This window comes from Adiantum capillus-veneris, chromosome 16 (genome assembly GCF_014529385.1).
Source record: "Adiantum capillus-veneris isolate H3 chromosome 16, ASM1452938v2, whole genome shotgun sequence".
NCBI lineage: Eukaryota > Viridiplantae > Streptophyta > Polypodiopsida > Polypodiales > Pteridaceae > Adiantum > Adiantum capillus-veneris.
Window position 1 is genome coordinate 48,525,067 of NC_140946.1, and position 21,473 is coordinate 48,546,539.

Consider the following 21,473-nt stretch of genomic DNA (forward strand, 5'->3'; position numbering starts at 1 on the left):
CAACCGGTTTTTTTGATGACTTCAGTGCAAAGAAATAAAACGTTCCTCTTGTCATTCCGGAGACAATGACGCAAACACATTTCACTTTCCAAAAATAGTAACTCCCTAAATTTTAGGCATCACTTGTTGTGCATTGCCTCTATTCTTCTAACCATCTTTCAACATTGTGACCACATCTAGAAATGTATTGTGGCACAGATACAGTGACTTTCAATCAGTGTCCACTCACAGGAGTGCACATTCATTTCCGGCCAGACACTCTATCCTGGCCAAGCACACGGTCCTGATCCACTGCCATTTATTCTTTAGTGCTAATTCTAAGGCTCAGACAAACCATTAGTCCAATGTCCCAATGGCCGTCTTCTTTGGCCATGCAATGGTCCAAGCTTAATCCAAGAAAATTGGGGAAAAACAACAACAGCAAAAGAAGAAAAAAAAGATATATTCATATATATAAATAGAGAAAGCAACTGCAAAAATATCACCACTGGGTGACAAGTGGATTATGTCATGGCACAACAGACATTTATCTCTAGTATCCAGGACCTCATAGTTGGACCCAGACCTATTGGTGTGGCAGTAGATCATGCCCTTGTGTCAATGACCATCTCTTTCAAGTTTAGTGTAGCACACCTGCCACCGGTAGCAGCCCCTACTCGCTACACCTTTACTTGGGACATAGATGGGATCTACAGACACATGTGCACTAAGGAGACAGGGCGACCTCTAGAGGAGCTTACTTCTATACTGACACAGATATTGCATGATGCAACAGCAGAGGCATACTGGCACACCCAGCCTGAGCAGAGGCCACGTTCTGGGAGCATGCCCTAGAGCAGCTCATATGATGAGGAGTGCCGCGAGATGAGAGCCAGACTTTGGAGGAAGGTGCTTTTGGGAGGCATCACTTAGACAGTCATGGATTGCCTTCCGATGCCTAGTACAACGGAAGAAGAGGCATTTTTGGCTCGACTAGGAGCAGGATCTATATCAGCTTTTCTTGAGTCAGAACTCAGGTGAAGCATGGAGACTCTTTCTTGAGCACTCCCCCCCTCTTGCCATTACTTCTACAGAGGCCTGGCCAGTATGCATCATCTCGGTACACAGTTCCTGGGCAGCCGCCTCTTCCCGACCCCCCCCCCCCCCCGAGCCATGCCCACGCACATGTGCTTTTTTCACCGTTGACATGGTGAAGAAGGCCATTGATAGGATGAAGAGTGGGAGAGCATATGATCATGATGGCTTAGTGCTTGCCTGTTACTTGGAGTTTATCTACTATTGTACCTATCTTCAAGTCAGGAGACCCTATGGAGCTTGGAATTATCGCACTATAATGATTGGACACACATTGGCACGGTTGTACGCATCCATTCTTGAGCAACAGTTGAGCAGATGGGCAGAGAGACAGAGGGTATACACGCAACCGGGTAGGCAGGATTCAGGAGAGGTTTTTCTACTCTTGACCACATTCGGACACTCAGAGCCATTATTGAGGAGGGCAGATCACATGGGAGACGGATATACTGTAGCTTTGTGGACTTCTACAAAGCATTTCACACAGTGCCCAGAGCTAGATTGATGCGCAGACTGCAGGAGATAGGAGTACCCATAGAGATGATTTGGGGGATCATGGCATTATATAGGTCAGTAGCGGGGCACGTACACACTCCAGATGGGTTATCTACATTGGTTCACTCCACTATCAGGGTGAAGCAGGGCTGCCCGCTCTCTCCTACTGTTTTGGTGTGTATGTGGATGAGATTTAAGACTATATTGAGAGAGATGGTGATAGAGGTGCACAACTGGCAGGGACATGGATTCCACTTGTTATATGTTGATGATATTGTGTTGATCTTCAACTCTCCGGAGGGGATGCAGCTTCACTTGGATGCTCTACACACGTTTGCCTATGATAGTGGTCTGTCAACCTTGGTAAAACCAAGCTTATGGTGTTTGAACACCACCCCATAGTGGATTAGGAGATCAGCACCCGCATTCACATATGGCCACGAGACAGTGGAGTATACAGATGCTTACACTTACCTTGGGGTGGTCTCTAGTGGGCCGGCATTTTCATTGAGGAGAGCAACAGAGACTAGACTAACCGGAGCCTATGTAGCATTGGGTGCATTGGAGAGGATGTGTTAAAAAATTCAGTTTCACGAACCTCGGGCGAAGCTCTGGCTTTTTGACAATATGGTGGCTTCCGCATTGCTCTATGGAGTTCAGATATGGGGGCCTTCACTAGACCATCATGGGAGGTTGGGTCGCATTGATGGATGGGGAGACGTGGAGGAGCCTCTAGTCTCTATGATCTCGGGGCTTATTAGAGTCATCAACTCAAGAGTAAAGCAAGCGAGCTTAAGAACGTGCATGAAGCGCGTAAGCAAGGTAAATGGGCAGTCTACCGAGGTGGCAAAGCGATCATCCAGGAATTCCGAAATCCCAAACCAGCTCTCCCCCCAATCGACCCTTAGGTTTTTGTTTTCTCCTTTTTTCCTACCCTACCCTCTTGATGGACCCTCAGTCTGTAACTGATATGTATCAACCCACACTGAGAATGAATCGTTGTAATGTTGTGTTTTTGGTCCCATAGGTCATACATGACCTCCATGGACGATAATCCAATCTCTCTCTCTCTCTCTCTCTCTCTCTCTCTCTCTCTCTCTCTCTCTCTCTCTCTCTCTCTCTCTCTCTCTCTTGTGTGTGTGTCCATCGCAGCCACCTGCCAGCCCTCTCACACTTGATCGCAACCCTCCCTCTTCATCGCAGCCTCCATCTCTGTAAGAGGGAAAGTGTGTCATGCTCTCTATAGTAGGTGCTCCTCAGTGCAATATGCATGAAACCTTAGTCCAACAGAAAGAAAACACCACACATAATGGACGAGAAAATCAAGACACAACAATAGACTCAAAACACCATGAACTCAACTAATTCATGGAACCAGTTCAAACTCTGGTTGGCGGTGTCGAGGCTCCAACGTGCAGGGAGAGTGCAAAATGTGCAATGCTGGACAAAGGACACTAGACTCAAGAGGCATCACGCTAGACCATAGAAAGTAGATGATGCCTACGACAATTAGAACCAATCACACATATATACAATCATAAAGAGCCATCAACCAACGGCTAGCAAAATATCCCAGTCCAACTAAGTCTATATCCAAACTGTGGTGGTGGTGATCTGGCCACGGTGTCCACTAGATCACCACCCGTATCACTACCGCGTGTTACTGCCCAGGCGAGAGTCCGTCCAGCGTGAACCAATTAGAACGGTTAATTAGCTCTAAGTACGCTGGTTGCGAATAGTTCTCGATCGGCAATGCATCTTTAAGATACTTTTTTTCTCTTGCTAGCACAACACGACACCGCCATGTATTTGGACATTGAAATGCACCATATGTTTGATTTTGAAAATTTTGCACCAATTCCACCTGTTGCTGCCCCGCAGTCAAATACTCTCACATAGGGTACCCGCGCGGCAATGGGGTCGGATGATAGCTATGAATTGCTTGACATCCAAGAGTTTAGGGCACTAGAAACACGCATGGCTGTCTTAGAGTCTAATTTTGCACAATTGAATGCAAATGCCACTAAAATGTTTGATATGCTTGTGTAATTCATGCAACACTCCGCCCAGGACCACGTTAATGGGCAGCCTCAGGTTTTTGCAACCAATGTACATTAAAGCTGTGATCACTTGCACCCACTACTCACACACACTTGTGGTTCACTTACGAGGTCAAATCAGTCCCCTCTCTCAATTTGGACGCCCCCTCTTCATGCAAATTTGGCAAATTCATATGGTGCCGCCATGTGTCCATTTAGCCTCTTTTGGTTTAAATTCCTAGTACCCACCAACTTATAAAGTGTAGCGCGGGGACTAAATGACTTTAAATTGAGCCTAGACACCCTTTTACTGTGCGGATTTCAGTGTCGACTGGCCCGACCATCTCATGGCGACCTGCCCTTCCTAACTGCTGGTGAAACTCTCGGCCGTCGGCCATTTCAAACTGGAGACACAATGTCTGGCCATTTGTGACTTCCAAAAATTAAAGAAAAATCAAGAGAAAGAAACGAACAACTAAGGTTAGTGGTTGCCACAACCTCGTGACATACCCCCCTCTTGAATAAAATGGGCATACTTGTTGAACCTACAAATAATGGTCCATATACCATCATGCCCTGTCGGCGTTCTTGGAAGATCAAAGATAAAATCCATAGCAATGCTTTCCCATGGCTTATATGGAATAGGCAGTGGCTGTAATAACCCTGGTGCCTTTTGCCTGTCAAACTTGGCCTTTTGGCAAATCATGCATGCTCACACAAAGGCATCTACATCTCTCCTGAAAGTAGACCAATAAAAGAATGTCTCGACCACTTTCACTGTCTCCGATGCCCTACATACGGTGGGACATGGCTTTCTACCATAACTTTATGTCGCAATGGCCTAGTGACACATAATCTGCCATTCATCATCATAAAACCATCCTTGAGGAGATACTGCTCATGGCGTTGCACATCTTGCAACTGTTCTAAGATCCTAGCAAAATCTTTATCATTAGCATACTCTTCCTTCATGTCATCAAGCCCATGATGATAAGGAATTGACACAGCTGAAATTTGTGGCTTTCTTGATAACGCATCAGCCACAACATTCTTCTTGCCTTCCACATGCAGAATCTGAAAGTGGAACATAGAGAGAATGTTTGCCCATCGCATGTGCTTTTCGGATAACTTTGACTGCGTCAAGACGTATCGCAAGGTCTGATGATCTGTCTGGATAACAAAATCAGCTCCTAACAGGTAGTGCTTTCAACTAGAAAGCGCATAAATCATGGCCAATAGCTCTCTCTCATAGATTTGCATAGTCTTTTCTGGCCCTTGCAAGATTCTGCTCTCATAAGCTACTACCCGACCATCGTGCATTAACACTACCCCAATACTATTTCCACACGCATCACACTGGACCACAAATGACATCTTGAGATCTGGTGAGACAATTACTGGATCAGAAGTCGTTTTTTCCTTTAAGACATTAAAAGTTGAAATCTCTTTTTGTGTCCACTTGAACGTGACCTCTTTCTTTTGTAGAGCATGCAAGGGTGAATCAATCTTGGCAAAGTTCCTGATAGACCTTCTGTAGTAAGAGCATAAGCCCAAGAAGCTACGGACATCATGCACAGTCTTCAGATCTGGCCATGTCCTGATTGCTTCAACCTTGGCAAGATCCATTCGGACACCATTTTTTGACACTTTGTGGCCAAGAAAGTGAATCTCTTTCAAGGAGAACTCACTTTTCTTAGGATTGACAAACAACCTGTGACTGGGTAACTCTTCGAAGACAATGGTCAAGTGACACCTATGCTCCTCTTCATTCTTTGAGTAGACTATCATGTCGTCAAAGAATGTGCCGACAAACTTTTGATGTGGGTGGAAAATCCGACCCATCATGCTACTGAACATAGCAGGAACATTTGTAAGACCGAACGGCATCACTAAGAACTCATACAACCAAATGTCTTCCTAAACGCAGTCTTGTGCACATCCTCTGGCCTGATACGAATCTGATGGTACCCACTCTTGAGGTCTATCTTGCTGAAAATTGAAGCACCCTCTAGTCGGTCAAGAATATCATCAATCCTTGGAAAACAAGAAACCTGGTCTTGATGGTATTCTTATTCAACACATAGTAATCAATACACATGTGCCAAGAGCCATCCTTCTTCTACACTAGAAGCATTGGGGAGCAGAAGGGTGAAGAACTAGGTTGAATCAGTCCTTTCCCTACCAGCTCCTCTACTTGCCTCATGATCTCTTTCTGTTGAGCTGCACTAACCCTGTAGGGAGGCCTATTTGGTGGGCTACAACCTGGCACCAGATCCATCACATGATCCTCAGGCCTCTCCGGCGGCAACCTAGACGGTAATGAATCAAAAAAACAATCACTAATCTGGGTATATCCTGGATTCATCTAGGTATATATATAATCACTAAACTCTCGCAAAAATGCTGATCTTTCTTTATCTAACACAGATAAATTTGACTGACAATTATTTGAAACATCACATGCAAAAATCAACTAGCCAAGATGATTCTAAATTACAGAAGTGATAGCCGAAACAGATACAATAGGGACAGACTCCCCTCTAAGCTTTTACATCAAGGATGTGAGTTTTGCCCCTATGATGAAGGGTGATCTTTTTGTTGAAGACTTCCAGCACTCCATGCATACGGAACATCCATGGGATTCCCAACAACGCATCGCACCCTTCCAGCAGCATGATGTAAAATTCTTATGTGTCCACATATGACTGGATATGCAGAGAACTTTCCAATGATATGTGTAACAAACTCTAAGTGCCATGACATGCCAACCTTGTCTCTTCAGCTTTGATGCCCAGATTAATGGCCAACTCTGGTGAGATAAAGTTTACTTTAGCACCTGCATCAAAAAAGATAAGTGATGTCCGGTCTCTTACTTTACCCCACGCTCTGCATAACTCACTAGCATCTGAACTTGCCTATCACCCACCATATCTGTCACTAAACCTACCGTGGGTTTAGGCTTCTTGCCTTTCTTGTCCTCTTTATCATCCGAATCAGCTGGTCTTCTTCTTTGTGGACAATCTCCAGCAAAGTTACCAGGGTGCTCGCATATGAAACATTTGTTCTCAGCCATCAAAACTTTCTTTTCCTCGAACGACTTGGCACAAAAGGCTTCCTTTTTTGTTTCTTAGCATGCGCACCAGATGTTTCGGCTGAGTCCTTGCCTTTGTTTGCCTTTTCTGACCCCTATGACGCTCCAGGAGCCACTTTCACAATGGGCTTCTTTGCTGAATTTTTCTTTTGCTGACCCCCTTTCACGTTGCCTGAAACCCACTTTCCTCTCCCTTCAACAAGGCAAGACCAGTGTTGGCAACTTCCATAAGCTGAGTGAGGGTAGCCACTTTGTTCTTTGTACAGTAATCTCGAAGCCCTTTAGGCAGCCACAGCAATACTTCTCGATTTGCTCTGTCAATGCACAAACCTGTAGGAGGTTACTGAGAGCAACGCTTTACAAAACCTCCTATTGTACTCCTGTAGGCTCTTGCAAGTAGCCGCAGTGAGTTGGTGCTAATCCGTCATAACATCAGCTTCAAATTCATTTGACAACCATGCAAATGCAAACATTTGCCTTAAGTATATGCATGTGGCGGGTGCCTATCCTTGCATCAACACTGTCATCCACCATGTAAGCACATTGCCTTTTAAGAAAGTGGCAGCTTTCCTGACCTTAGAGGCCTCTGTAAAATCCCCCCCCTGCATAAGCTGTATCAAATTCTGGAGGAAAGTAAGAGCCTTTGCCTTATCCTCAAAGCTGCTGAAAGTTTCAAACTTCACAGTTGCACCACCTTCTTTGTAGGCTTTTGGCTTTCCCAATGCTCCCAAATTGTCATAGAGAATTGTCTGCAACATGGCCCCTATAATAGGGATCATCGGCATCCCTTGTCCATTGACATTTTCTGTCATTGGGGCCATATCTGACGGTTGGTCGAAAAAACCAGTCATGCCAAAACTGTTTGCGGCACCCCAAATTCACCATGATTGCACTGAAACCCTTGTTGCATGCCAATATTTCCATACATGGGGTTTGGCATCATGCCTTGCATACCGTCAAACATTGTTCCTAGCATACATTGCTGGTTTCTAGGCGCATAACCAGCCATGCTCTCAAACACTAATCCACCCCCGAAATACCAAGGATGTACCGTGGGTGGTGGAAAAACCTGTTGCATACCCGGGAAACTAGTTCCTGTCCATTAATGCAGCATGCGGACTCTGAAAGGTGGCTGGATGAACTGGTAAAGCCTATGGAATAGGCGTTGTCACGAGGACATGGCAATTGCTAACTCGAGTTATTGGTTTCTTTCCGATGATTTTTGTTTAATTTTTGAGACCCTCTTTTTGAAGTTGCAAATGGTTGGACATTGTATGGCCAGTGTGAAACAATAGTTTCACCCGTAGATGGAAAGTTGGTCGCCGCTACAATTCTAGTAGTAAAAGGGTGTCTAGGCTCAGTTCAAAGTCATCTAGGTCCCTTCGCCGCACTTAATAAGTTGGTGGATACTAGAAAATTAACTCCATAGAAGCACAATGGCAAGGTGGGGTCACCCAGAGAAAATCACCCGAGAACTGGGCTACATTGCATTTTTGGACGTGGTCCCAGTGGTGAAAGAGAGTCAGATGACCAGTGAGAGTCCAATGGAAGCATTTCCAAAAATTTAGGGAACTGCTATTTTGGGCCACAAAATCTGTTTGCGTCAATAGCTTCAGAATGACAAGAGGAACATTTTATTATTCTGCTGCAAAGTCAATTGATGCAACAATTGAGAGATTTTTAAGCAGGAAGCCCAATGCAGGGAGATTGCATGCATAAGTGCCTAGTGGAACTTTTTGGCCAATTTACCAAGTCTGGGAGAACAGAACTCGTATAACTGACTTTTTGGAGCAGTTTTGGAGGCTAATAGCTCTGATTTTCACCCCTTTCTCTGCATTTTTGAGCTTCCCATCTCTTTACCTAGGACCAAGGAGCTCATTTTCAGCATTGGAAGGCATCAGATGCGTGTTTGCAAGGCTGTTTTGCTGCGTTTTCAGCGATACGCAAGTTTTGGCAGCCATGGAACTCTTCCCCTTTTGCATCTATTTGTTCATAGATGCATTTTCCAGAAACATCAGCAAGAGGAGGCACCCATTTCAAGAGAGGGGGCTGATTTCAGCTCAGAAGTGCTGCAGAGTATGTGAGTAGTGGGTGTAGGTGCTCACAGCTTTAATGGAAAGCTTGCCTTCTCCCTTGCTCTACGTAGCACGACGATTTTCTCTTGCGCATCTCTCTCTCCCCTTTGCACAAATGGTAATGCCCCTCTAGTTGGGCTTCTCAGGTGACCATGTACAGTTATGGGGTTTTATGCACGTTTGCCAAGGAAAGAGCCTTCTGTACATGAACCGAATTAGCTACTTGCTGATCCTCTTCAGGGATGCACAGTTCTATCGCGAAGGAATGCGAAATCGGAGAGTTTTCTCGCATGAAAACTCGTCAGTTGAAAGGGAACTGTCCGGTTGTGTGCGGGAGCCTCTGAGACACGCGTAGACGTGTTTGCTCTGCCCAAAATGATGCGAAACAAAAAATTACAGCCTGCTGTGTTTTTTTGCAAGTTTAGGGTTTCACACCTAAACTGCAAGGAATCGTCGGGGGAGCTTCCGAAAGCCCTTGGGATGCGTGTACAGGGCAGTAGGCACCTAATAGTGGCAAAACAGAAAATTACAGCATGCTAAAATTGACTTGCAGCTCACTGGAAAGCTTCCATACCGCAAGGGAAAGTGTCCTTGACATGTACTTTTGACCTACATGGATATTTGCGCCGTTTTGCTCGCGAAATTGGGTCAAAAACTTGCAATTACATCTATGGACAGGTTTGGACAGCTTGGTGAGGGTTAGGTGCAAGCGCTCGAATTGCTTATTTGCCAGGGGAGCCTCGGGAAATCATTGGGTGCTTGTACAAGATAATTTAGAGATATTTTCCACAAGGAATCTTGTCTAGTTCAAGGGGCAAGTGACCCTACAGGTGCGAGAGCTCGAGGGCTATCCACAAAAGTGATCGGCACGCAAATCGGGGCACAAAACAGAGAATTCAGCGAGTTGTAATTTCTTCCTAGGTTTTGCCAAGTGCTCTAAAGTGAGTGGAAAGTCAATGTTTACTTGGGATTTTGTTTGTGGAGACTTCTACCCTGGTTATGTTGCCAAAATCGGGTTAGAGTAAAGGAATTTCAACCTGATAAAAGTAGAACAACTTGTAGAAGTTTACAGGTTATTCTCAAGTATAATAAGAATAAAGAAATTCCGTAAGGGGCGCCAGTCTTTGGGGCCAACACGGTGTCGTTGTCTGCTTGGTAGCGCTCTAGCTGCCAGGTCGTGGTTTGTCTTGAAGTGTTGAATTCCAGTCACAAGCTTATTCGTGAAGTTCCTTCGTGTCCTGAAGTTTAAAGTAAAGTTATCGGGTGAAAGCCAAATTCTACCGCCCTACGGGTCGGTTTTAGGCGTCCTAACCACCTGTTCGTGGAGAGAAACTTGTCTTGGAGCCCACGTGACTCCGCCTGAGTGATCCTTGTCCTGCTGGGACGCACAAGGGACTTGGGCTTGAGCCTCATCATGCTCTACTGCATGAGACGGTTGCCTTGTCCGCTGTGGCACTGGCGGCGCTTGCAGATATTCCATAAACCTAGGATTCTGCACCAACCGAGAGAACACATTCACAATGACAACCAACTGTGTCCTGAATGCATCCTCGTCTAGTTGCCTAGTCATATACCCTTGACCTCATGGAGCATTCTAATCAACAAAAGGTACAGACAGGGGCCGTGAACTCTCGCCTAGCTCAAACACTGAAGGAATAGCCTGTCTGTCCTGTGAAGAGGAACCCTCTTTCCTGGCATCGTTTTTCCTATCAGCCATAGTGTAATTCCAAATTCTTGTGCTCTGTGTCATCGCTGCAAACCAACCAAGGCCCACTCTTTAAGGAAAAAGTGATTCTATCCTGGGATGCAACCATGAAACAGGCCCATAGGGCAATAGATTTTAGCTTTCATCCGATTCTTTACTTAAAAATCTTTACTTTAACTTTACGACACATGGGAATTTCACGATTAGGCCTGTGACTGGAATTAACACTTCAAAGACTCCATGGCCTGGCAGCTAGAGTGCTACCATGCAGACAACGACACCCTGTAGGCCCCAAAGACAGGCGCCCCTTTTGGTATTTCTTTATTCTTATAAAACTTGGGAGAAAACCTGTAAGTTCCTGAAGAAGATGTTATCACAGCAAGAACAACGAGCTCACTGCTCCTCACGCACCCCCCCTTTCCTCCCCCCCTCGCCACCGCTCTCCTCTCTCCCCCTCCTCCCTCGTGCTGCGTACTAGCCTCTATTGCGCACTGCTCCCACCTACGTGCTGCCCCAACACCCCTCTGCTCGCCAGATCCCCCCCCCCCCCTTTTTTATGCTTGTGAGTTGTTCTCAGCGCACTTGCATTTGCGCCGTCATCTTGGCCTTTCGCCTTCACCCTCTTCTTTACCAGCAGCAGACACAGAATGACGGCCCTTGCTCCACCTCAGAGGGACTCTACAGAAGCCCCCCTCGCCCGACCCCGTGGAGCCGACCCTTCGAATTGCTCTATCGCCAGAAGAGCAAGCGAGCTTGATGACCGAGGTGGAGCACTTGCCAACCACCTCGGTTATCTGCAAGATCATTGGTACTCAACCCAGCCGTGGCGAGGTTCGTGATTTGCTTCAAGCCCCACTCCTCTCCGATGTGAGCAAGATCACCGATGTCCAGATCCTTGGGAGAGGGTACTACCAGATAGAGTTCAAGTCTCCAGAGATGACGGCCAAGGTGATTTTGATGAGCTTGCTAGTTATCCGCGCAGCTCGAGCATACTTCAGACAATGGCATCATGGTTTCGACCCTGCTACAGATGTGCTTGAGGAGGAAATTGACTTGCCTGTCTTAGTCTGCTTCTCCAGGAATGGTTCCATGTTCGGGACAGTTCTGGAGTCTCCGCACACTGCAGCTTCAGTTCTGGCCAAGGCCGCAAGTCTACCTACTGTGCGGGTTCTAGTTCCAGACACACTCCCTCATAAAGGTGATACTGTTGCCTCAGGTGAGCGGGGGTTGGATCAAACAGAGTGTGGAGTATTCAAGTCTCCCGAATCGGTGCTTCATTTGCAAACAGATCGGACACTTAGAAAAGGCCTGTCCTCACACGAGAACCCGACCCACAGCGCATGCGCAGCCTCCCAAGGCTCAGTATGCCCAACAGACAGCTACCCAAGACACACAGTCTGGTACCTCCACAGAGGCCAACGATCAGATAGCTGACGGTTGGTAGGATGTGCCTACCAATAGGGACAGGCTCACGACACTGCTCTCCTTGATGGCCGACCCCCTGCAGTTCAGCAGCATTGGGTTTCGACAGGGAACCGTTTTGACTTCCTTCAGGAGGACCCTCCAGAGAAGGCTCCCTCCGCCTCAGCTCTGCCACCTCCACCGCCTCCCTCTCTACCACCCTCCGATGCCACCGTTCCGCCTCCCCCGCCTCAACCTTCACCCCCACCTCCTGCTCCTCTTTCCCTAGTGGGGCCCTCAGCCTCATCTCCCGATCCGTCCCACTCTCCTCCTCAGACGCACGGGCCTAGACAGGCTTCTGCAGCGAGGCGATCTCTAGGTGATGCTTTTGCAACAAGCTGCATGGCTCGGGAGGCACAGCCCCATCTGAGGCCGCCTCTTTGGGTTCACACTTCTCCTTTTGCAGTACTTCCTCGGGGTTTGACCAGCTTTGACATTCGCTGAGGATGGGACTTCTTCCACTATAGCTTCACACGTTTTCTAGGTGATCCTTCTCCCGACATGGAGAAGGCTTGCTTTCAAGTCCACATCCTCTTTCTAGCAGCTCGAGGCACTGAGGCTCTGGACATAGCGGTACAATTTTCCTTTCCACTGTAAAGCAGGGATCCTATAGAGTGGACCCTGCACAGTTCTTGACTAGCTCCAGACTAGGCCACTGAGTTCTCACATCATACAAGAGACCTTGGGGTGACAGATCTGGTAAAGACACTCTGGCCTCTAGACAAGTTCAGTGTGACGTCGCCAGATGCAGTAGGTTGCAAGCACATTCTTGTGCATTTGTTTGCTGACACTCAACTTGGGGTTAGGTGGGATAGTCACTTCAGACACGCTTGTCTAGAGGTCACTCGGATGCAGATTACTCCCCATCCAAACCAGGCTCAAAGATAGCGAGGATGGTTGTTGTTGCAACATCTGTTTTTTCTCACTGACTCCATGAGGATCGTCTCATGGAATGTGCAGGGATTAGGAGGGCCCCAGTTTCAACGTCAAAGGGGTCGGTTGCGTTAGGAGCTTCAGCGTTTCCTTGTGGGTGGTAAGATTGATATTCTTATGCTATAGGAGCATCATCAATGTGAGAGCCGCATTAGACGATGTGGTCAGATTTTGCGTGGTCACTATGAGACGTTTTGGTTAGTTGCATTTGGACCTGGAGGTATCTAGGGAGGGGTATGTATGACTATTGTACATTCTTGGCAGCAGGCCATTGTGGGCAGAGGTATTATTGTGTCAAGCAGAGCTCAGTGGATTACTATGCAGGTTCAGGGTTGCCTCATGGGGGGCTTCAACATGTTGGAGGACCCCTCTCACAGGATTGGAGGTAAGCATGCTACGGTGCACGCGGCTGGGTTGGCAGCTTGGGAACGACGATGTATGACTATGAGGGTTTCTAATGTTTGGCAGCACTCAAGTTTTGTGAGACCCCCAGAAAGCTTGTCTTTTTCAAACTCACACCACAAGGTAGGAGGAGTGAATCTATCTAGGATAGGTCACTTCTACGCCACTAACCACTTTTGTGACATGCGGGGGTCTGTTGGCATCCTAGCAGGGACCTCTTTTTCCGATCACACGCCAGTGATTCTGTAACCGGCCTGTACAGTGTAGAGGGCGGTACTATTTCAATTACCTGTTAACTTTACACAGAGCACTGTGAAGAAAAGAGAACACAGTTGCGTCCAGCGACTAGAATGTCACCTCGCACACGAGACCGACACCCTGTAGGCCCCAAAGACTAGCGCACCTTTCGGTATTTCTTTATTCAATTGAAAGTAGACGATCTGAACACTTAGTCTAAACTCTCACAAAGCTGTCCAAACCTCGCTCCCGGCCCAAGCCACTGAGTTCTCACACCACATAGGGGACCTAGGGGAGACAGATCTGGTACAGACTCTTTGCCTTTAACCAAGTTCAGTGCGACGCCGCCAACTGCAACAAGTTGCAAGCACATCAAGGTGCATTTGTTTGTTGACACTCAAGAGCCCCCCTTGCTATATATTTGTACATGAGGACTCTTAGACAGAGGAAGTAGCCCTACGGGCTGCACGCTCGGCGTGGGCCTAGGTGGGACAGTCACTTCAGACATGCTTGTCTAGAGGTCGCTCGGATGCGGATTACTCCCCATCCAAGCCGGCCTCAAAGATAGGGAGGTTGGCTGTTGTTGCAGCATCTATTTTTCTCACTGACTTCATGAGGATTGTCTCATAGAATGTGCAGGGATTGGGAGGACACCAGTTTCAGTGTCAGAGGGGTCGGTTGCGTCAGGAGTTTCAGCGATGCCTTATGGGTGGTGAGAGTGATATTCTTATGCTACAGGTGCATCATCTCTGTGAGAGCCGCATTAGACGATGCGGTCAAATTTTGTGTGGTCGCTATGAGACGTTTTGGTCAGCTGCATTTGGACCTGGAGGTATCCAGGGAGGGGTATATATGACTATTGCGCATTCTTGGCACAACAGGCCATTGTGGGCAGAGGTATTATTGTGCCACGCACAACTCAGTGGATTACTATGCAGGTTCAAGGTTGCCTTATGGGTTTCTTGAACATATATGCACCCTATGTGGCAAGTGCACGAGCAGAGTTTTGGTCTCATGTTGTTGAGTCTTTGCCGGATGCAGAGCAGTGGTGTGTTGGGGGGACTTCAACATGTTGGAGGACCCCTCTGACAAGATTGGAGGTGGCCATGCTACGGTGCACGGGGACAGCTTGTCTCTCTCTCGCTCTGACCGCAGGGGAAGAGGAGTGCATCTATCTAGGATAGATCGCTTCTACGCCAATGACCACATTTGTGACATGGGGGGATCTGTTTGCATCTGGAAGGGACTACTTTTTCCGACCACGCGCCAGTGGCTCTCACGGTAGCAGACACGTGTGTGTGTGTGTGGGGGGGGGGGGGGGTGGGGGGGTGGGGTATTTGACACGCAGGACACCCCTGTTGGTAGAGTGGCCTCTGTCGTGGCAGAGCTTAGTCGCTTCTTTCTTCAAGAGTCTGCAGCTCGCTTTGCTGCAACCAAGGAGGAGGAGAAGCGTCTTCGACGAGGCATTGTTTCCCTACAGAGGATGCAGAGCAGCATCCACACAGTCCTTGGTTGGGGGAGCAGTTGCAACAGGCTAGGCAAGAGTTGACTAGCATTGAGGAGCGGCGCCATGAGTTTGCCTTCCACCAACAGGTATCTCAATGGACCCAGGTAGGTGACAAAGTTATTGGGGAGTTCTTTGAGATAGTGGGGCCACGCCATGCACACACTAGTATAGTCAGTTGACGAGACCTCATGGGTCAGTTGCTTTAGAGCCTCAGGATATGAGTGCAATTGCTACTGATTTCTACTGCGATCAGTTGTCAGCTGAGCCACAGTCAAAGCGCCAGGATGCATGCAGAGAGCAAGTTTGGGCACAGATGCCTTGCCTTGTTACCGAGGAGATGCTGAGCTTCCCCTCCATCTAGAGGAGCTCGATGAGGCCCTCAAAGCACTCCCCTGTGGTAGTTGTCCAGGGGAAGATGGTTTGACTACAAGCTTTTTCTTGGAGTACTGGGACTTGCTTGTTCAGATCTTTGCAGCACATTCCAATACGTTTTGCACACTGGCAAGCCGCAAGATGCCCGACAGTATGAGTGAGGGCTTGATCTACCTCATTCCCAAGGAGGGAGGCTCCTTGGAGGAGATTCGACAGTGGCGACCCATTACCATCCTCAACTCATCCTACAAAATTCTAGCAAAGGCTTTGAGTTTGAGGATTCAAGCACTACTAGAGAGCATTATACATGGGACTCGAACACGTTTTGTCAAGGAGCGTGGTATCCTTGACAACATCTTCACTTCGTCTCCCCTCGCGCGTCTCCAAGGAGAGGACTTGGTGATACTCCTTCCCGACTTTGAGAAGGCCTACGACAGAGTTGACTAGGACTTCTTGGAGGGCACTCTACGCAAGATGGGTTTCACGGATGCTTGGATCAAAGGTGTGTCAGCTCTCTATAAGCGTACACACAGTCAGATGCTTTTGGCAAGGGGACGAGGTGAGAGCGCTTCTTGTTCACGCGTTCCGTCAGATAGGGTTGCCCTCTTGCCCCCTTCCTCTTTCAGTTCTATGATGAGGCAATTAGCAGATTCTTGACTACTTTGCAGGTTGGCCTGTGTGGTCTTGAGCTCCCTATTAGGGCAGATGAGTTTCTTGACGCCAAGTTTGCAGACGACTCGGCCTTGTACTTAAAGGGCCAAGAGGCCAATCTGCACAAATGTGAGCAGGCTCTTGAGGTGTTCTGTTGTGTATCAGGTGCATTGATCAACTGGAGGAAGACAGTTGCTTTCTCGGTTGGCAGTGCTCCTACGCCTGATTGGTCGCCAGGTGAGGGTTTCAGATATTTTCCCCCAAGGACTGCAGTTCGCTACTTGGGTTGCTAGGCCAAGTTGCCAGGTTGGCTTGGACTGGTCTCTTGAGCAACAAACTGCCCCCCTCCTCCTGTCCATCAAGAGGAAGTTGCTACATTGGAGTTCGGCAAGGCTCTCTTTGGCAGACAGAGTTGTAGTGGCCAACTAGGTGTTGTTGGCTACTATGTGGTACATTACATCTTGCTGGATCTTCTCGAGCTCCTGTATCAACCAGTTAGAGAGGCTATTCAAGAATTTTCTTTGGTTAGGGCACGACACTTAGTTAGCGCGGGCCAAAGTAACCTGGCAGGTCATCACTCTACCATGCTCTCAAGGGGGGTTGGGGATCATAGACCCAGCACAATAGCCCTCCTAGGGAAGTTTGTTACCAGAGGCCTGCTTCCAAGGGCGGAGCCTTGGAAGGAGTTGTTGCTTCAGCGGCTTAGAGCTAGAGTGCCTCATGCAGGAGGCCATTGGTGCCCTTCTATCATGTGGATCTTTACAGAGATGCGCAGAGTTGGTCTGAGCAGGAGACTGGAGGATCGATTTGCTGCGAGCCTGCTCCACTCTTGGGAGGAGCTACGTAGTGGCTTGGAGCAGCATCAACCCACTTGCACGGAGGAGCGCTTGAGACAGCCCCTTGTTTGGAACCCCATGGTTTGCACACAGAGAGGCCACTTGGTTGGTAGTAGGCCTCATGTTTCTTGGGGTCCCATGGCAAAGGGCCAAGCCCACACTCTAGGCGACTAGCTTCGATTTTCAGGTTTGCCAGAGGAGGTACAAAGCATCCAGTTACTGGGCATGAGAGGCACCCAGAGCATGTGCCAGGACATTACAGAGGCTCTACCAGCTGAGTGGCTCACCCCTCTAGAGTCCGCTACTCCCAGATGGATGGGGGCCTTTTTGCGACAAGAGGTCCTCATTGCAATTCAGGTATGCTCGGAGTTAGTACCCCCCATGTTCTTCGAGATCCATGGCGAGGGTCCACTATACAATCTCATTAGAGGCTCCACAGGTTGCCGAGTGTTGTTTTCAAAGGATACGAGTAGTGGGCATTTGTGGGAGGACCTGTGTCACAGATCCTGACCCAGCTGACCTTGAGAAAGGCCACTGGAGGCTTTGGCCTTGGGAGAGCTGCCCTCTGGCACGAGTGTAGTGGGACCCTGAAGAGTGGTTTTAGAGAGACCCCTTCTTTTCGGCCAACCACCCTGGGATCCCTTTCTTTCACTACAGTGTTCGAGTAAGGCGTTACAATTGGCAGCACGGAGAGAGGCTCGTCTTGCTACAGCACTTCATTGGCAGGAGGAGGGTCTCACAATTGAGTTCTTGTCGAGCTTTTGGGAGCGGTTGTGGGACTCTAGACAGCCGCGGCGAGTTACTTTGTTCCAGTGGTTAGTTGCACACAAAGCTCCAGCAGTGGAAAGTTGGTTGGTACATAGTGGCCTTTCGGTAGCCTGTGCAGTTTGCGACCATCCTTTGGAGAGTCAGTGTCACTGTCTGTGGGACTACCTTGTGGCACAACAGGTTTCGCTTTGAGTTCTTTGGCTGATGCCAACTCTTTCCACAGCGCAAAAGTACACTTGAGGCGTTGTTGCCTGGTCTACCCTTACGGGCCCTGCAATCTAGTTTGAGCTCACTGATCCGCCCCTGAAATACCCATGATGTACTGTGGGTGGTGGAAAAACCTGTTGCATAGCCTGAAAACTAGTTCCCTGTCCATTAAATGCAGCATGCGGACTCTAAAAGGTGGCTGGTTGAATGGGTAAAGCATGTGGAATAGGCGTCCTAACCACCTATTCGTGGACAGAAGGCACTTGCCTTAGAGCCCCACGTGACTCCGCAACATGTGAGTGCTCCCCGCCCTGTTGGGATGCACAAGGGACCTTGGCTTGAGCTTCAACGGGCTCTACTGCATGAGAGTTTCCTTGTCTTCTGTGGCACTGGCGGCGATTGCAGATATTCCATAAACCTAGGATTCTGCACCAACCGAGAGAACACATTCACAATGGCAACCAACTGTGTCCTGAATGCATCCTCGTCTAGTTGCCCAGTCATATACCCTCGACCTTGTGGAGCATTCAAATCAACAAAAGGTACAAACAGGGGTGGCCTCGAACTCTCACCTACCTCGAACACTGGAGGAATAGCCTATCTATCCTGTGAAAAGGAACCCACTTCCCTTGCATCGTTTGTCCTGTCAGTCATAGTGTAATTCCAAATTCCTATGCTCTGTGTAATCGTTGCAAACCAACCAAGGCTCACTCTTTAAGGAAAAAGTGATTCTATCTCGGCGGCGGAACCATGAAACCAGCCTGTAGGGCATTAGACTTTAGCTTTCACCCGACTCTTTACTTGAAAAACTTTACTTTTAACTTTATGACACAAAGAATTTCACGAATAGACTTGTGACTGGAATTAACACTTCAAACACTCCACGGCTTGGCAGCTAGAGTGCTACCAAGTAGACAGTAACAACCTGAAGGTCCCAAAGACCGGTGCCCATTTCGGCATTTCTTTATTCTTATAAAACTTGGGAGAAAACATGTAAGTTCCTACGAGCTGTCCCGCTTTTACTGGGCTGAAAATGGCCTACTCTAGCCCAATTTCAGAGGCATAACCGCAGTAGGAGGCTTCACACAAAAAATCCCCATGCAAAAGATGGCTTTCTCGGAGCATATGGGCACTTTCCCAAACGTGGCGAGAATCTGCAGCACACTAAATTCTCTGTTTTCTCCCCCGAAAATGCACCTGATTACCTGAACCATGATCCCAACACTTTCCCAAAGCTCCTAGGGGTATTAGGGACCAATTAGGGTCAAAACCTAAACCTGCAAAAATACACAGCAGGCTGTATTTTACTATTTTGGGCTCCGTTTCGTGTGCCTGTCGCATCCGTAGCAAGCCCTTGAGCCCCCGCACTTGTAGGGCTACTTGCCCTTTGAATCGGACCAGAAATCTGGCATGAAGTCTCTCCGAATTCACCTGTACCTGCGAGGGATTAGCAATTAGCTAATCCAGTACCTGTGCAAGAGGCTGTTGCCTCGGCAATCGCGCATGAACCCATAGAACTGTACATACAAATGAAAAGCCCTCGAGCGGGGCATCAGGTTTTTGTATTCAAAGGGGAGAGAGATGCATGAGAGCGGAATCATTGTGCTACATAGAGCAAGGGAGAAGGCAAGCTTTCCAATGTCCATTAAAGCTGTGATCACCTACACCCACTACTCACACACATTTGTGGTTCACTTATAAGGTCAAATCAGCCCCCGCTCTGAATTTGGGCGCCCACTCTTCATGCAGATCTGGCAAATTCATCTGGTGCCACCATGTGTCCACTTAGCCTCTTTTTGTTTAAAGTCCTAGTACCCACCAACTTATAAAGTGTAGCGCGGGGCCTAAATGACTTTGAACTGAGCCTAGACACCCTTTTACTGCTCGAATTTCAATGCCGAATGGCCCGACCAACTCGTGGCGACTTGCCCTTCCCGACTCTGGGTGAAACTCTCAGCCATCGGCCGTTTCACACTGGCCACACAATGTCCGTCCATTTGTAACTTCAAAAAGAGGGTCCCAAAAATTAAATAAAAATCAAGGGAAAGAAACCAACAACTAAGGTTAGTGGTTGCTACAAGCTCGTGACACCTATCCTTCTCCCACCGTAGGTCGTGTGGTTGCCAACCTGTTGATTGAATCCCTATAAAGAGAATTTGCACCAGATTGATGTGAATAATTTGGGAGGCGGCCTCCAATCTCATGCAAGGTATGTAATGTACATGATCATAGGTGCTCTCTCTGAACCTAGAAATGTTGGGCCTCATGCAGCAGAATACTGCATCTGCCCCATCATATAAGGAAACATCTTGTACTCTCTTTGCTCCTTATTGAGCTTGTGCTCAAATTGTGTCTTGGAAGGTGCTCAGAGGCCTTACATCTTGTGAATGTTTAATACAGGCTTTTATTGTTCTATGCTACTTCTCTTTGAAGTCATTCAAACTGCATTTGCTCTGTATATTCGTCATTGAAGTTGCTAAAAACTTGACAATGAGTAGGAGAAGGATGTTTTCGCCATGTCCTATCCACTTTTCTGCTACTGTTACTGAACAGATATTCTTTTTCGCTTCCTCTACTTTGCTCTTCTCTTTTTATCCTGACAAGGAAAAGCTACTTAAGGGTTACTGAAACAGGAAATGCTACGGGAAGGTTGGCGACAGGCTACTATGACCACCAGAAGCCAAAAGTCAGTGCACCATCACAAGGTGGTCTGTACACAATGTCACACAGCCAGCGGAAATGGTCCGATTGCTTTGTGACTGTCAGGGCACCTTCATCCATTTTTCAGTGTGTACTACTCAAGTTTCCATTCATAAAGATCCCCGTGTATTAAAGTGTTTTTCACAGTGAGGGCAATGCTTTGGTCTGGCAAAATAATGAAAATGTTGGCCACAATAAGCACCTCAGAACCAGAAAAATTCAATCATGCCTCATTGTGGTTTAAGAAGAAATTGTGTGGTTTACACCTCAAATGGCTTACCAAAGGTATGGAGTCATTTGAACTGAGGCCCAGCTGCTGCTTTAAGTGCCTTTTGCAAGATACTTTTCCCGATAGATCCTCTGAAGAATATCTTGAAGGAAGATTAGCATCAATGGCAGGATTCCAGACCGTAACATCAAGCCCATTGAATACTTTCAGTAGCTTATTCCTACAGATTAACACACCAAAGCAGAATTTTAGCTGTTTCATCTCAAAGCTCAAATTTTTATTTGAAAAGACCATTTGGAAATGAAGAGATGAGACAGATAGTGCCTATAGCATGTGTGTCTGAATGTGCATGTGCCATAGCAACCATTTAGTTTGAACCAAGCCGTATGAAAAACTTCAAAATTAATCATCAAACATTTGCCGTAAGTGAAACGAAATGCCACAAAAGAGAACTTACAACAGTCAAGCCACATAAAGCACATATTACACAGATTTGTATGAAAATGCTTCCGTCTTTCAAAGACACACTAGTTGATTGTACCTACTTTGCCCTAGGTTCAGTTGCAATTGCAGGACTGTAAAACATGAGGTTATCTTTTACAAACTGATGATGTGGCATGACCTTGCACACACGACATGCTGCCATGGAAGCGTACAGAATTGCTGATGTGGCAGTGTACGAATGTCTGTT

At 47.6% G+C, this 21,473-nt stretch overlaps 1 protein-coding gene across 3 annotated transcripts in view; it reads right to left on the bottom strand.

Annotated features, from left to right (window-relative positions):
• Nucleotides 1-21,473, bottom strand: part of LOC147438998 (UDP-Glycosyltransferase superfamily protein) — a 198,556-nt gene that overhangs the window by 74,756 nt on the left and 102,327 nt on the right. For all 3 annotated transcript variants that reach the window (XM_086484947.1, XM_086484946.1, XM_086484948.1), the window contains one exon: nt 20,834-21,002. In XM_086484947.1, coding sequence (XP_086341073.1) covers nt 20,834-21,002 — 169 coding nt within the window. The remainder of the gene's footprint in view (nt 1-20,833; nt 21,003-21,473) is intronic.